The 17782-nt window shown below is 38.0% G+C and overlaps 1 protein-coding gene across 1 annotated transcript in view; it reads left to right on the top strand.

The window, feature by feature from the left end:
- LOC126281241 (putative neutral sphingomyelinase) overlaps nucleotides 1-8439 on the top strand; it is a 113519-nt gene extending 105080 nt beyond the window's left edge. Inside the window, exon 8 of the mRNA XM_049980022.1 lies at nucleotides 5303-8439. Coding sequence (XP_049835979.1) covers nucleotides 5303-5676 — 374 coding nt within the window. The 3' untranslated portion in view covers nucleotides 5677-8439. The remainder of the gene's footprint in view (nucleotides 1-5302) is intronic.
- The last annotated feature ends 9343 nt before the right edge of the window (nucleotides 8440-17782 follow it).

The raw sequence follows: 17782 nt of genomic DNA, 5'->3' as shown, positions 1-17782 counted from the left end.
AACAGAAGAACAATACTGTAGCTTTTTAACGCTGTAAGGAATAGATTCACACAGACTCTAGTAACATATCTCGAAGCTTGCTGCATGCTGCACATTTTTGTGTTAAAACAAATGGAAAATGAAGCCAAAAAAAATTCAGATAAACTGGAAATTCAGGTTAATAAGAGCCAGATAACTGAGTTTCTTGTGTAATGTCTTATCTGTTGGCTACTTGCTTGCCAGGATGGTTTCTTCAAAAAATTTCGTATCCAGTGCCCCTCTCTATCTTTGTCCTATCCTAGCTAGTGCTCCATCTGTAACGATCTTTTTGTCAGAGGGACTTCCTTAATTACTTCCATCTGCACTAATTGTTTACCAAAAAGAGTTTTCAGGTGCAATATTTGTTTACTTCTTCACAACTGTTTCCAACAGCAGTATAACTTTGTAGTGTGTGCTTCCAAAGAATGTGATATTTTAAACTACAAATAAAAACTTAAAACTTCTGCCAAAAAGTGCAAGGTGGCTGGTGTTTGTATCCTTTTGTGACGATGGGTTTTTGAGATTATAGTTGTGGTTTAAGGGATATTCTTATACCTAACTTTTCATAGCCCAATGTTTTAGTTGTTTAGTCCAGATAGTGTTACATTTTTCTCTTTTTGAAGAATTAGAAATTAGACAAAAAAAAGAAAAACCTGTCTCCACAGCTCTTGATTTTGTCTCTTGCAGCAGGATACAAAATGCTAATGAGAGGGATATGTGTTGTATTATGGCTAAAAATCATTAAAACCAAATGTTCACAGAATAAATTGATAAACTCTTGTTTGTCCCTCTTGATATTGGTATAAACGCATTAAATGTAATGTACTATAAAAATTCCTTGAGTGATTGTTTTCTTCCTCCTAGATTTTAAATCAGGCGTGTTGATGACTCAGTTCACTAAATGTAGTTTCATACCCAAAACAAATAAACTCTCATTAGCATTGACAGTACACTGGTGCCCTGTAATTGTCAATTATCACTTAGGCCTAATATGCTACTCTTAAATGACTGAACAGCTTAGGCTTTGAGAGCATAAATTTGTGTGTAGCAGCCTTTTAGAAGGCTTTAACTTTTTTTAAATTTCTGACCTTGGCCAACTGTGGACCACAAAGAACTTCTGCTTACAGAACCTCTTTATTTTATTTTATTTTTTTCTTTACTCCTTGGAAATTATCCGTTTGGGCCTATTGTTTGGTGGTTTGTCTTGAAATGGTTTTATACCATTATCTTTGCTTCTGAGCTGTCTTCTGTTGTCCACTAACTGCGGAGTAATTCCAAGTCCCGCAGCATCCCTCTTTACCTCATCTAGCCATTTACACCATTTACATGTGGTCCTTAACCCCTGTTAAGGGTGGAGGCACTTTTGGTCAGTCTGCATTTCATCTATTCTTAGTAGTTGTCCATAAAACTTCAACTTCTGTTTCCTCATTGTGTCTGTGATCTTTTCAGTGTATGTAGAGTTCCTTGTCTTTTCTCATTTTTCAATTCCCACCAGTAGTCTTATGTGGTCCGAGTATTTTTCTCAGAATCTTCCTTTTTTTTCTTTTCAAGTTCTTGAAGCTCCCCTTTCTTATTTGAAATAAGACACTCAAAAGCATACAATCCTTCAGGTTGTACTACTGAGTTATAGTGTATGATTGTGGCCTTGTAGGGTAATGCCTGTTTGTTGTACTTGTTCTGTGTTAGATTGTAGGCCAGGTCTAGTTTCCTGGCTCTTCGTTTGTTTGCCTCCGTATCCAGTCTGTTACATTGGATCCATTCCTCCAGGTATTTAAACTTCTCTGTCTTCTTTAATCTTCCTATGATTTACTTCCATGCAACTCTCACTTCAGTTCTTGTGTTCTGTATATTCTATCTTTTCGTAGAGGATTTCAAGACCCATTTGTTGTGCGATTTCATGAAGACTCGAGCATGTTTTGAACAACTTCTTAGTTGTTGGCTAAGAGGGCAAGGCCATTTGCAAAAGCTAAACACTTGATTTCCAGGTTCTGTAATTCCCTCCCAAGGCATATTCCTCTTATTCCTTTCAAATTCAGAGCCTCTTCCCAAGTTTTCACTATTTTCTCTAGTATGATGTGAGAGAGGATTGGTGTAATCCATCTCCTCTGATCCCTGCTAGACTTTCAAACAGATCAGAAATTGTCAGAAATTTCTCCAAAGAACTTGACTTTGCAGATGGTTCCTATCATTGTTTGTTCAGAGACTTCTCTAATTCCCCCCCCCCCCCCCCCCCCCCCAGACTGTTCCAGGGTACTAAATAATGTTTGTCTGTCTGTCGAGTTGCATGCGTTTTTATAGTTGAAAAAGATCACCACAATTTCCTGGTTCCACACAGCTCTTGTGCACAGAATGCATTTTATGTTGAATATCTGTTTGGCACAAGATCTTCCTTTCTGGAAACCAGCTTGGTATATTCCAGTGAGGTGATCAGCCTATTCTTCACCTCTGCTAAGCAGAGCTTCAGAGAGTATCTTATAAGTGGTTGAAAATGGTGTAATTATTTGGATCCGTACAATTACCTTTTGTATGAGGTGGGTGTATAGCACATATTTCCAGTCATTTGGCGTCTGTCCCGTGTTCCATATTTCTTCTATAAGGTGATGGATTTTTTCTGCAGTGATCTCTTCTCTGACTTTCGACATTTCTGCCACATGCCATCTTCCCCTAATGCTTTGTTATCTTTGAGCTCTTTGATTATCTGTTTGATCTCTTATAGACTTGTCGGTTTAGAATCTGGATTCTCATGGATTAGTTTCGTGGCATCCTCTCTCTCTCTCTCTCTCTCTCTCTCTCTCTCTCTCTCTCTCTCTCTCTCTCTCTCTCTCCAAAGGTCCTTGCAGTTTACCGACACATTAAAATCGTTCACCAAGGGCTCACAGTTTTCTTTGTTGCTAGTAACTATACTACCATTCGTACATTTAAAGCAGAGGTTTGGCAGTTGATACCCTGGAGCTCCCCTATTATGGTTCGATAAAAACACCTTGATATTGTTATTTATAACTGTTCATCCAGTTTTTCCACCCTAGATGTGTCATGTCCTCTCTTTTCAGCTGTTTTATTGATCTTGACTGCTTCTTTCCTTTCACTCCTGAATTCTTCCCATTTTTTTCTCAGTTTTGTTGGGATTCCACCTCTTTCAGGATTTTACTCTTCATTCTAGTGCTTCATCACATTTTTCATTCCATTACTTGGGCTTCCTTTTTCTTGGAGAGTTTCCCAAACTTTCGGGTGCTGTGATAAAGTATTCTCTGATCTCTTCTCAGCCATTTATATCGATGTCAGAAAGGTTTTCACGGTATTTATCCTGGTTCTGCTACAGTGTCACTATACTGATTTTTGGCTTCCTGCTTGTTCTCGATATGGGTCTGTTTGGCTGGAATCTTACATTGATCTCTGAAAGGTAGTGGTCTGATTTGATGTTGTCACTTTTACTCACTGTGATGTTCACGATTTCCTTATGATTCGGTTTGTTATAGTGACTCAGTCGATCTGGCACTCCCCAAGTGTCGCATTGGGAGAGACCCAAGTTTTGGACATTAGTTTTAGGTTGAATTATCTGCAAAAAGCAATAATGTTTTCAACACTTCTAATTGTTCTCCTATGTTTCAGGTTGTTTCCCACAACTGTTCCATATATATTTTCTCTGCCCAGCTGAGCATTGAAATCTCCAAGCAAGATTTTTACATGATGTTGAGGGATTTTGGAAGTTGCATCCTCGAGAGTTTCCCAGAAGTCATCTACCTTTTCAGGGTTTCTCTTGTTATCTTCATTTATGGGGGCATGTGCATTGATAAAAGTGTAAGCTTTATTTCCAGATCGAATGGACAAGAGCGAGATCCTCTCGATGGGGAGGTGAAATTGATGTTCGATTCAGTCTTGTTCCTTTTGACTACAAGGCTGTCCCCAGGATCAATATGTTGGACTTATTTTTATCACAGGTTTACCTTTTATAAACTCTTCTGAACGAAATGGATTCCTATCCAGGTATCTGGTCTTTTGTAGTGCTGTATACAGATGTTCTGGTTTTTTAAAATGTTGTTCAGTCAGAAGTGTATTGATGCTTAACATTCCAGGCAGGTGTTTTTGTGTGAGTCGTACATTCTGCATGTGTTTTCATCATGCCTTAAGTTGAAGATAGTTGGGAGGGAGAGCATAGCCCACTCCTCAGAGTTAAAACTGAGATTGTAAGCCCCAGGGCTCATTTTAGGCTGCCCTTAACCTTAGTACAGACAACTTTTGCAGCCACCACTAACCTGGAGAATAGACACTGGGTGCTGAATTTCAGTTTCCACTAAAGGGTCCAGCATATACTGAGCTTTTATATTATCCCCAAAAGCAGGGCTGCCTCTTCTGCCAGTTCTGCCTTACCTCAGATCTGCATATCCACCTTCATTACTGCTGAGGTCTTCATCACCCACCCTGGCAAGGGGACCTGACGAGTACCATTACCCAGGCCGGGTGAACCTAGTTTTTTAATGAAGTGTTACTCCTGTCCTCCTCCTCTCTCATGTCCTCCTCCTCTCTCAGTCAGGCTTGGGACTGGCTGTAGCAAAGATTGTGTAACTTTATCATGAAATATTGTTAATTAGCTGATTAATTTCATATTAAATTGGCACATTTCCTCAGTCATAAGTACATTGAATCACATCATGTAGAAATTGATTTTAACAGGATCTCCCAATGATGTGATGTTAATTGGACATCACAACATGAATTGTTATGAATAGCTGAAACACTAATTATTATATTCAGCAGTAGTTCTTCAACTAAAAACAGTTGTGTCATCTTCCAACCAGCATAGCAGACTCAACTAACCAGTTGTCAACACTGAGCAGAAAGCAACTTAGGGAACCACCTGAAAGCTTCTTACAAGTCAAAAAATGAAGGAAATTTTCCTATTGCTAAGGTTATTGGAATATTATGAAAATGTAATGGACAATTATGTGAAACTGAATTGTGAAAGTGCAAAGCAAGAAGTTATTAAAACTATAAAATCTCCTTTGGAACAAAAAATTCTTAAAAATATTGGTTAGTTTCAACCTAACTTTAAATGTAACAAAGGTTTTGTTACCCTTTTGTCACAAAATATTGTTGCATAATAACTTATCATTATTACTTAGGCTGCACCTCATTTCATATGTTTGCAGATAAATTTTTGTGCAATTAATGCACCTAAAAATATGGAAGTAATCATTTAAAATAAAAAATGCCATTAGTTCTCTTGCTCTTCTTGTGACTGTCATATGTGCAGTAAGTGCTAATGCATAGATTTGTTCTCCTACAGGCTTTGTGGCTCAGATGGAGGCTGCAGGGGCTGAGCATAGAGAAAGAAGACAAAATAGCAAACAGACTAGACAATCACTTACATCTGAAGTTGATGAGGGTGAGAATAGCATGACTAATCAGTCAGATGTCCTTAGTAACAGAAGCAGTAGACAAAGCAAATGTTTATTGCTGTCAGAAAGCAAAAAGGACACCGATATGGGTTCTAGGCAGTTACTGCTCTCAGAATCAATGGATATAGTAGAAAACCACACAGGACAGCCACTTTTGCAAGAGACAAGGCATAATTCACAAGGGGAACATAGGCAGTCAGTACTTATTCCAAATTTTTCATTTCTTCATAAGTGTTGGTTCAGGGCAGATTCAAAATCATAGTATGTTACCAGTTGCAGAGAAGTTATAACTGCTCGCCCCTGCAGCTCAGAAGAATGAGTCTCGAGAAGCCATCCTGATAAATAAAGTAAGAATTCCAGAGTTTATTCAGATGTGTGTGCTAATCCATACTGCCACTTGATTAAAAGTCTGCAACAGCTTGTGTTTGTGGTGTAGTTAATTTTTATAGTTTGTGTATGTGGTTAACTTAGCATTTATTATCTTTTTTAGGAGGACCAAGCCGTGTAATATTTCTCTACAAATTTGTAGTTCTTCCATTTGTAAACACTTTTTGTTAAGAAAATCTTCTGTGTTTATGCTTTCCAGTGTTGCATTTGAACCATTTTGTGCACATGAGTGTGCGTCAAATACAATGTGTAAGGTTGTGATATCTGCTGCTCACCTGTATCTCAGACCATCCACCTCTGTTTGTAATTAATTATCAATACTTTTAGAACAAGAAGGAAACCATCACTCTGGCAATCAAAGAGATTGTTCTGTGTGTGTGTGTGTGTGTGTGTGTGTGTGTGTGTGTGTGTGTGTGTGCGCGCGCGCGCCTGTGCGCGTGTGTGTAGGCTTTCATTTTTAGTCCAAGTACTAGCCCCCCCTCCCCTCTTTCTGAGGAGAACAAAACTAGCTGAAGGTTAAGTTCTCTCACAGGCATTTTTCTTATTTGATACTGTTGAATATGTCTGTATTCTGTTGATCACAAATAGAATAAAACTGGAGCATTCCTTGTGGTGCGCAAATAACTACTAACATTTTCCTTACAGTTGTACTACAGCTTGCTTTCATCTTTCATCTGTTGTGATGAACATTTCTAAATAGGTAGAATGAATCAGTAGGTCAAGTTTAACATTTGTATGTTTTAATTGGATTTCTTTAATAGTTTTTATAAAAGGGACTAGCTATCTTAATCCCTGTTATCTGGTGGTGGTAGAATTTTTGTTTGTTTTGGGACTCTCACAATTTGTATCAACAATTTTTTTCTATATAGTTTTTGGCAAACATAAAAAAGGCATAACATTTGTTACAAAGTGTTCCTCTCAATATGAGAAGCATACATAGTTTTCTTGTAACTATATTGTACACGGTATTACATGGATTAATATGATTTTTGAAGATTCATATCAGTAATATGGATGCTGTCATGACCATATTGTTTATGAGAAGTTACTGTTCAGCCGTCCATTAAAAATATCTGTGGAGCAGCAGTATATAAATAATTGTTGAATATCTGTTAAACATAGTTTTTGTTGTGCTGCTGTACAAGAATTTTTCAGTTATTAAAATGTATCAGTAGACTCTGTCTTTTATAACAAAGAAAGGTAATTTTAACATATTTTTATAGTGATGATGTGAATAACACTATTATTTCAGTACCTGTCATTTGCAGCTGACTGATAATAGGTAGCTCAAATTATGTTACCCTGTCTCTTCCTAGGTTTAGAATCTTATTCACTTAACATTCCTATCCATGTATGTAATATGGTTCTCACTCAGTGGTCTAAAATTGAAAATAGTTTCTCAATTGTAGCTACATTGGGTGTTATTACTTCCATTTATTGCAACTTGCAGCATAAAATTCGTGAGGGGAAATGTATGATGTAGTACCCCCAGTATTGTACACTATGCAATAAATAGTGTGACTCATTACCAAGATGTACACTAATTTTCAATCAGTAGTTGCTGACTATGACTGTGGACTAAACATGAAACAGTTACCAACACAGGCCTCAATTTAGATTTGCTGTTTTTAGTGTAGTATACATTATTATTTTACTGTGTTTTTGTATTATTTATTTATTTATTTATTTAAATCACAAGATAACCAACAACAAATGAATGTTCCTGGCTGTATCTAGTATTGTGACTACAGCATGTAGAAGCACATTCTGTGATAAAGCTAAAGTGAATACTGTCTATTGGTTTCTATTTAAAAAATATGGACTGTGTGCATATTTAATGACAGCAAATAATTGTGATAAAATTAATCCAAATTGCCCCATAATAGTATATTCATTGGCATGTGATTCTGCTTATAATTTAGAACTTTTTCAGTAAATAATTATTTGAAGGAAAGTGCTCAATGTTAAGACAACTGTAATATGTTGTAAGAAGTATCTGAAATTTTACATCTATTTTATTCATACCTTACAGTGACTTTTAAAAACATTAATAACTCAGTGTGTGAGTGGCTGATATATTTGCTTAAACACACATGCTGTATGAATTTAAATTCTTGACTTCCATGAACACCACGCCATTATGGAGACTGCTGTAAAACATGGGTACCCGCAAGCAATGCAATGCAACCTGTTTTGACCCATCATTTCACTAGAAGTGAAAAAACTTGCTAAGTTTCAGAGAATGTAAGTGGAAGTGCAGTAAGAGAGAGAAAGGGATTTTAGTAGTAGGAGATGAATATTAGAAATTTTACTTTGTTGTCTTCATCATGAAACTATCTGCTATTTCATATGAAATGGTTGTACTCCAGCTTTTGTATTCTCAAGTAATATTTTGTTGTGTAAAGACATAAAATGCTGAAACATGCATGTAAATCTGTATTATGGGTAATTGAACTTAGTAATTTCATGTTATAAGATCTGAAATGTCTCATGTCAAACAGTGGAAAATCCAGGATGGAATAATGACAATATCATGAAAAGGACTGTCTCATATTTCGTTTATTGCTGGATCTTTTTTATTGTGTATCAATTAAGGTTAAATGCAGTTTTTAGGGGTTTTTGTGGATATATATATATATATATATATATATATATATATATATATATATATATATATATATATATATATATATATATATATATATATATATACAAAACTTATTGTGATAAGCTGTGATGCTAAAGTATTATAAATATGCCAAAAATGTCAAACGTACCAATAAACTTCATAGAATTCCTGAAGATTTCATTTATTATGCATGACTCTAGTTTTTATTGTTCATTAATTTATTTATGTTTTATGAATATGTCTGTAATATATGGGTTCTAAGCAAAGAAGGGGAGGCAGAAAGGTGGAAGGAGTATATAGAGGGTTTATACAAGGTCAATGTACTTGAGGACAATATTATGGAAATGGAAGAGGATGTAGATGAAGACGAAATGGGAGATAAGATACTGCGTGAAGAGTTTGACAGAGCACTGAAAGACCTGAGTCGAAACAAGGTGCCGGGATTAGACAACATTCCATTAGAACTACTGACTGCCTTGGGAGAGACAGTTCTGACGAAACTCTACCAGCTGGTGAGCAAGATGTATGAGACAGTTGAAATACCCTCAGACTTCAAGAAGAATATAATAATTCCAATCCCAAAGAAAGCAGGTGCTGACAGATGTGAAAATTATCAAACTATCAGTTTAATAAGTCACGGCTGCAAAATACTAACCCGAATTCTTTACAGACGAATGGAAAAACTGGTAGATGCGGACCTCCGGGAGGATCAGTTTGGATTCCGTAGAAATGTTGGAACACGTGAGGCAATACTGACCTTACGACTTATCTTAGAAGAAAGATTAAGAAAAGGCAAACCTACGTTTATAGCATTTGTAGACTTGGAGAATGCTTTTGAAAATGTTGCCTGGAATACTCTCTTTCAAATTCTGAAGGTGGCAGGGGTAAAATACAGGGAGCGAAATGCTATTTACAATTTGTACAGAAACCAGATGGCAGTCATAAGAGTCGAGGGGCCTGAATGGGAAGTAGTGGTTGGGAAAGGAGGGAGACAGGGTTTTAGCCTCTCCCCGATGTTATTCAATCTGTATATTGAGCAAGCAGTAAAGGAAACAAAAGAAAAATTCGGAGTAGATATTAAAATTCATGGAGAAGGTGAGGTTCACCGATGACATTGTAATTCTGTCAGAGACCAGGAAAGGACCTGGAAGAGCAATTGAATGGAATGGACAGTGTCTTGAAAGGAGGGTATAAGATGAACATCAACAAAAGCAAACGAGGATAATGGAATGTAGTCGAATTAAATCGGGTGATGCTGAGTGAATTAGATTAGGAAATGAGACACTTCAAAGTAGTAAAGGAGTTTTGCTATTTAGGAAGTAAAATAATTGATGATGATCAAAGTAGAGAGGATATAAAATGTAGACAGGCAATGGCAAGGAAAACGTTTCTGAAGAAGAGAAATTTGTTAACATCGAGTATAGATTTATGTATCAGGAAGTCGTTTCTGAAAGTATTTGTGTGGAGTGTAGCCATGTATGGAAGTGAAACATGGATGATAACTAGTCTGGACAAGAAGAGAATAGAAGCTTTTGAAATGTGGTGCTACAGAAGAATGCTGAAGATAAGGTGGATAGATACGTAACTAATGAGGAGGTATTGAATAGGATTGGGGAGAAGAGAAGTTTGTGGCACAACGTGACTAGAAGAAGGGATCGGTTGGTAGGACATGTTTTGAGGCATCGAGGGATCACAAATTTAGCATTGGAGGGCAGCATGGAGGGTAAAAATCGTAGAGGGAGACCAAGAGATGAATACACTAAGCAGATTCAGAAGGATGTAGGTTGCAGTAGGTACTGGGAGATGATGAAGCTTGCACAGGACAGAGTAGCATGGAGAATGGAGAGCTGCATCAAACCAGTCTCAGGACTGAAGACCACAACAACAACAACATATGGGGATAGATATGTAATCTCTTGCAGATTACTACTCACAGTTTTCAATTAGGTATCTGACTTGCACTTTGTGGAAGTACGTTCTCCTCCATAAGGAAATACAAAATTAAAATATGTTATATAGCTTGTTACAGTACAGATTTTGCAAGCAGCAAAAAATTGTTATTTGTGGGTGATGTGATTGGAACAGAAATGCAGAATTGAAATTGATTTCTAATGAAATTTACTTTTTGAGGGGTTGGATTAATTGCTGCGTGGGTATGTTCTTTATCATTAATAACTCAAATCCAGATTTGCTTTTTACCTTCTGTTTATTGCTTCAGATAAACACCATATTTTGATGACATTCTTCAATTCTCACTGAATTGTACATTGTAAATTCTAAAAACATTTCAACATTTGTATACTGTGTACAAATACTAAGTAATAACGAATTCACGTGCTCTGAAATCTCTACGAAAAACTGCCTGCATGGTCTCTGCCATGCAATTATATATAATGTTTTAACACTCAAAATTTTACGAAACACTTTTAGAGAAATTACATAATACAGTTAAGAGGCAATATTTCATGAAAAGTGTGCTACAACATAATATTTTACAACACAGAAGAGAACTTTTGATATAATTACAATATTGGTAGGATTGCATTTTTAAGATGGTAGTTAATGAATTAACATTGTCAGACAACTACATTACAATATTTTTAATGACTTTTTGTTTATAGTGTCATTTTTCTTACATTCACTCAGTTTCTGCATGTGGTATGGAATATTATCCATTGAATGTTTTTGAGATAAACAAATAATAACAGATTTCAGGAACCAATGATAAACTGATTTTTCTAGAGTGTTCTATGGAAATGAATCTGTATTAAAATTAATCAATTGAAACCCAAAATTATGCCTAGATAACTCAGTAACTATACTCAAGTGGAGACAGGAGTGAATAAATTATCAAGTACCTACAGCATACCTGTATAATATGCAACTAGTGGATCATGTTGACCATGAGCTTTGGTATTGGTAATTGCAGTGTTATTACCCCGTTTTGCAATGTAACACACCCCTCTGCCCTATTCATTTCTTCCAGAGTCCTGTTCATACAAATTATGAACAAGACTCTGACAGCATGTGTCCAGAGCAAAGGACATGGGTAAATGTAGTGTATATGTCAAAAGTGGTTTTTTCTGTCTTTCTCCCCCCCCCCCCCCCCCCCCTCCCCAGTAGTTGGTACACATGATAAAATGAAATACATACAAATAAAATATTATGATAATCCTGATGCAGTTTTCATCAATTGATAGAGCATTAATTAAAAATGAAATAATGACTTAGAAATGTATTCCATTCAACTTGACTAATGAATTTTTGAGACAGGCAACATACTATCAGACTTTCAGAAAATATCATCCACACAATTCTAAAGATAAGTGCGAGATCTATCGCGCAATCAGTTTAACAGCTCACTCATCCAAATTGCTGACAATAACAATGTATATAACAATGTAAAAGAAAATTGAGGATCTTTTAGATGATCTGTTTGGCTTTAGGAAAGCTAAAAGCACCAGAGGGGCAGTCTTGACATTGCAGTTGATAACAGAAGCGAAACTGAAGGAACATCAACACATTTTCATAGGATTTAACAACTTAGAAAACGTGTTTGACATTATAAAATGGTGCAAAATGCTGAGAAAAATAGGAGTAAGCTGTATGAAAAGACAGCTAATGTACAAGAACCAATAGGGGACAAATAAGATCTGATGACCAAGAATGAAGTGCTTAGATTAAAAAGGGTAAAACAGGGATGCAATATTTTATCCCTACTGTTCAGTCTGTACACAGAAGAATCAATAATGAAACTAAGAGAAAGGTTGAAGAGTGGGAATAAAATTAAAAATGAAAGGTTATTAGTGATAAGATTTGATGATGACAGTGCTATCCTCAGTGAAGATGAATAGTTACAAGATCTTTTCAATGTGATTAACAGTCTAATTGGTACAAAATATGGGTTCAAAGGAGAAAGATGCAAGTAATGAAGAGCAGCAGAAATGAGGATACGGAGAAGCTTAACATCAGAATTGGTGATAAGTGGCGGAACTATGGAGTTCTGCTATCTAGTAAACAAAATGACATGATTGGCAAAGCAAGGATGACATAAAAAACAGAATAGCTGAGACGAAAAGGATGACCATGGCTAAATTAAGTATATTAGTATCAAACAAGAAAATTATGTAAATAAAATAGAAAGAAACTTCCACATGGGAAAAATATATTAAAAACAACGATTCCAAGACATACCAAGCGGGAAAGTTCTGGTAGACAGGCACAATAAATAAAACTCACACACAGAATTTCTAGCTTTCGCAACCAACGGTTGCTTCTTCAGGAAAGAGGGAAAGACGAAAGGACGTGGGTTTTAAGGAAGAGGGTAAGGAGTCATTCCAATACCGGGAGCGGAAAGACTTACCGTATGGGGAAAAAAGGACAGGTGTACACTCGCGCGCACACACACACACATATCCATCCGCACATACACAGACACAAGCAGACATTTGTAAAGACACAGAGATCGGGAAGAGATGTCAGTCGAGGCGGAAGTACAGAGGCAAAGAAGTTGTTGAAAGACAGGTGAGGTATGAGCGGCGGCAACTTGAAATTAGCGGAGGTTGAGGCCTGGTGGATATCGAGAAGAAAGGATATACTGAAGGGTGAGTTCCCATTTCCGGAGTTCGGATAGGTTGGTGTTGGTGGGAAGTATCCAGATAACCCGGACGGTGTTACACTGTGCCAAGATGTGCTGGCTGTGCACCAAGGCATGTTTAGCCACAGGGTGATCCTCATTACCAACAAACACTGTCTGCCTGTGTCCATTCATGCGAATGGACAGTTTGTTGTTGGTCATTCCCACATAGAAAGCGTCACAGTGTAGGCAGGTCAGTTGGTAAATCACGTGGGTGCTTTCACACATGGCTCTTCCTTTGATTGTGTACACCTTCCGGGTTACAGGACTGGAGCAGGTGGTGGTGGTGGGAGGGTGCATGAGACAGGTTTTACACCGGGGGCGGTTGCAAGGGTAGGAGCCAGAGGGTAGGGAAGGTGATTTGCGGATTTCATAGGGATGAACCAAGAGGTTACAAAGGTTAGGTGGACGGCGGAAAGACACTCTTGATGGAGTGGGGAGGATTTCATGAAGGATGGATCTCATTTCGGGGCAGGATTTTAGGAAGTCGTATCCCTGCTGGAGAGCCACATTCAGAATCTGATCCAGTCCCGGGAAGTATCCTGCACAAGTGGGGCATTTTTGGGGTTCTTCTGTGAGAGGTTCTGGGTTTGAGGGGATGAGGAAGTGGCCCTGGTTATTTGCTCTGTACCAGGTCAGGAGGGTAGTTGCGGGATGCAAAAGCTGTTTTCAGGTTGTTGGTGTAATGGTTCAGGGATTCCGGACTGGAGCAGATTCGTTTGCCACGAAGACCTAGGCTGTAGGGAAGGGACCGTTTGATATGGAATGGGTGGCAGCTGTCATAATGGAGGTACTGTTGCTTGTTGGTGGGTTTGATGTGGATGGATGTGTGAAGCTGGCCATTGGACAGATGGAGGTCACCGTCAAGGAAAGTGGCATGCAATTTGGAGTAGGACTAGGTGAATCTGATGGAACCAAAGGAGTTGATGTTGGAGAGGAAATTCTGGAGTTGTTCTTCACTGTGAGTCCAGATCATGAAGATGTCGTCAATAAATCTGTACCAAACTTTGGGTTGGCAGGCTTGGGTAACCAAGAAGGCTTCCTCTAAGCGACCCACAAATAGGTTGGCATACGAGGGGGCCATCCTGGTACCCATGGCTGTTCCCTTTAGTTGTTGGTATGTCTGGCCTTCAAAAGTGAAGAAGTTGTGGGTCAGGATGAAGCTGGCTAAGGTGATGAGGAAAGAGGTTTTAGGTAGGGTGGCAGGTGATCGGCGTGAAAGGAAGTGCTCCATTGCAGCGAGGCCCTGGACGTGCGGGATATTTGTGTATAGGGAAGTGGCATCAATGGTTACAAGGATGGTTTCCGGGGGTAACAGACTGGGTAAGGATTCCAGGCGTTCGAGAAAGTGGTTGGTGTCTTTGATGAAGGATGGGAGACTGCAGGTAATGGGTTAAAGGTGTTGATCGACATAGGCAGAGATACGTTCTGTGGGGGCTTGGTAACCAGCTACAATGGGACGGCTGGGATGTTTGGGTTTGTGAATTTTAGGAAGTAGGTAGAAGGTAGGAGTGCGAGGTGTCGGTGGGGTCAGGAGTTTGATGGAGTCAGGTGAAAGGTTTTGTAGGGGGCCTAAGGTTCTGAGGATTCCTTGAAGCTCTGCCTGGACATCAGGAATGGGATTACCTTGGCAAACTTTGTATGTAGAGTTGTCTGAAAGCTGACGCAGTGGCTCAGCCACATACTTCCGACGATCAAGTACCACGGTCGTGGAACCCTTGTCAGCCAGAAGAATGATGATTGATGATGGATCGGTCAGCTTTCAGAACACGGATAGCCTGGGCTTCGGCTGTGGTGATGTTGGGAGTAGGATTAAGGTTTTTCAAGAAAGATTGAGAGGCAAGGCTGGAAGTGAGAAATTCCTGGAGGGTTTGGAGAGGGTGATTTTGAGAAAGAGGAGGTGGGTCCTGCTTCTCGTTATCCACCAGGCCTCAATCTCCGCCACTCATACCTCACCTGTCATTCAACATCATCTTTGCCTCTGCTCTAACTCTTTGCTTTTAAATATGTCTGCTTGTGTCTGTACATGTGTGTGTGTGTGTGTGTGTGTGTGTGTGTGTGTGTGTGTGTGTGTGTGTGCGCGCCCGAGTATGTACCTATCCTTTTTTCCCGCTAAGGTGTCTTTCCGCTCCCGGGATTGGAATGACTCCTTACCTTCTCCCTTAAAACCCACATTCTTTCTTCTTTCACTCTCCTTCCCTCTTTCCTGAAGAAGCAACCGTTGGTTGCGAAAGCTAGAAATTTTGTGTGAGTGTTATTTTATTGTGCCTGTCTACTGGCACTTTCCCGCTTGGTAAGTCTCGGAATCTTTGTTTTTAATATATGGTATCAAACAAGATCTTAATATGAGGAAGAAATTTCTGAGAATGTACATTTGGAACACAGTTCTTTTTGGTAGTGAATCCTGGAGTGTGGTATAACTGGAACAAAAGAGAATCAAAGTGTGGTACACAATAATGTTGAAAATTAGGTAGACTGATAAGGTAAGGAATGAGATAGTTCTCCACAGAATCGGTGAAGAAAGGAACATACAGAAAACACTGTCAAGAAGAAGGGACAGAATGACACAACACGAGTTAAGACATCAGGCAATAACTTCCAAGATATTAGAGAAAGCTGTGCAGAAAGATAGACATTGGAATACATCCGACAAATAATTGAGGATGTTGGGTGTAGTGACTACTCTGAAATAAAGAAGTTTGCACAGAAGAGGAATATGTGGCAGGTGAAAGCAACACAGAACTCAATAAAAGAAGAAAATAGAATACAGCCTGAAGTTAGAATCCAATTCAAAAAGAAAAACTTTTACACAATATCTTTTTCATGAAGTATGTATATTATATACATATTATGATTATAACTGTTTTAAATTTCTCTTTCACAAATAAACAATAAAAGTTTTCTATACTTTCTTACAAACATTCACTTGGCTTGACCAACACATCTAGAATCTTTTCTCTTGGTTTTGTCATGTTCTTCAACAGAATTCACCTTTGTTATTTATTTACAGGAGAATTTACATATTGGCGTGTACTTCTCTTGTTGCCTCATGAGGTATCAGTCATAGTTCACAACCAGGAGATATCTGGAGTAATCTGCAGATCTTTGCCACCACAAGAAACCGTTGTAGCACAGACAGTGAAAGGAAAGGTATTTGGCATCTGATGCTCAAATGTTGACAAGGGTGATTACAGAAACTAATCTAATTGCTTAACACTAAACATATTTGCTTTAACATTGTAGATTGGTATATGACATTCATCGGCTTCATATGTTTTAAGTATTTTGTATATTTATTATACACAATACCTGCATAGAGATATACACAATGCAAGGTTTGGTTTGCAACCACAGGGCTGAGTTCGCAGATACAGGTATCAAAAAGGGCATTGCACCAGTGGACTTCTTATGGGAAGTAGATGAAACAGTTTGGAATTCAGTGCCAAAGTGGCTGAGACCAACTAGAATGTTCCTACTGGAATGTTGCAGAATACACCAAAATATTATAGAATCTTCTAGGAGATTTGGCCATGTTCTAGGTCCCTGAAGTAATTCGGAATTAGTGGGTGATGCATTACATACACATTCCGACATTTCTGGCACACACTTCCAGTTGTTCCAAAATCAACCCAAGAAGACTGAAGTCAATGTTTGTTTGAAGAAACCATTCTTTGGTCTCGAGTGAGGAAAGTACAGTTAAGAACAAATATAAGCATTCCACTGTCTAACACTGATGAAGCAAAACAATTTCTCAAAAACTCTTACAAATTAGTGAAGGCACCCCCAATTCATTGTGTAACTGGCCAAATTGAATCTTTCATCAACTTAATATTGACTTAAAAACCCTACAATGTGAAGAATTCTTTTTCTAAGGTGATTCATTGTTCTCCAGTGGGTCAAATTACACCAAAAGTGCTATAGTTACGTCATGACATGTCAATTACAGAAAACACTACAGTTATATTAGTTACGCTCAGTAGTTACACTGTTAGCATTACAAACACTTTATATGAAGTCGCAGAAAAGTTACTACAACCCCAAAAAAAAGTGTGGCAGCCCCCACTCTAAAAATAAATTAATCTGCCAATTTACAACAAGACTGCACCTTAAGCAAATCATCTCTACAGCAATACATTAGTTTATATTCAGTCCTCTTACAGAGAAGAGATGTGTCTTACTTTCATATAAAACATAGTAAAATAGTTTTACAAACAGTAACCAAAAATTACGATTGATTATAATAACCTAAAGCTACAATTGGCTTCAGGCAATTCGAGAACAACTGCTGTCATGTAGTGAAAATCAGCTGTGGCAAAAGGCAATTTATTCTCAGATATATAGCTAATAGACACCACACGGATTTTTAAAACCAAAAAGAGTATCCAAGGGCAATTTCTTACTAGAAATAAAACACAGCTATTAGTTCAAGGATCCACACAAACAAAGAATTTAAACTATAGAGAGATATGTGCCCCAGTGATCTGCTATAATTTGTTGAGGTATGGTTTAAATATTAAATATGGCCTAGACACAGATCACTTCATGATCTACTAGTACATCTACATCTATACTCGGCAAACTACTGTGTGGTACATGGCAGAGGGTATGTCCCACTGGACCAGTTATAAGGGTTGCTACCCATTCCATTCATATATTCCTAGAGTCATCATTAGAAGCCGGATCTTTCTTCAAGGGTCTGCTGGTTCAGTTTCTTCA

The sequence above is a fragment of the Schistocerca gregaria genome, chromosome 7, assembly GCF_023897955.1.
Source record: "Schistocerca gregaria isolate iqSchGreg1 chromosome 7, iqSchGreg1.2, whole genome shotgun sequence".
In the NCBI taxonomy this organism is placed as follows: domain Eukaryota; kingdom Metazoa; phylum Arthropoda; class Insecta; order Orthoptera; family Acrididae; genus Schistocerca; species Schistocerca gregaria.
The sequence above is the reverse complement of the archived record's forward strand: the minus strand, read 5'-3'. Positions and strand labels throughout refer to the sequence as shown.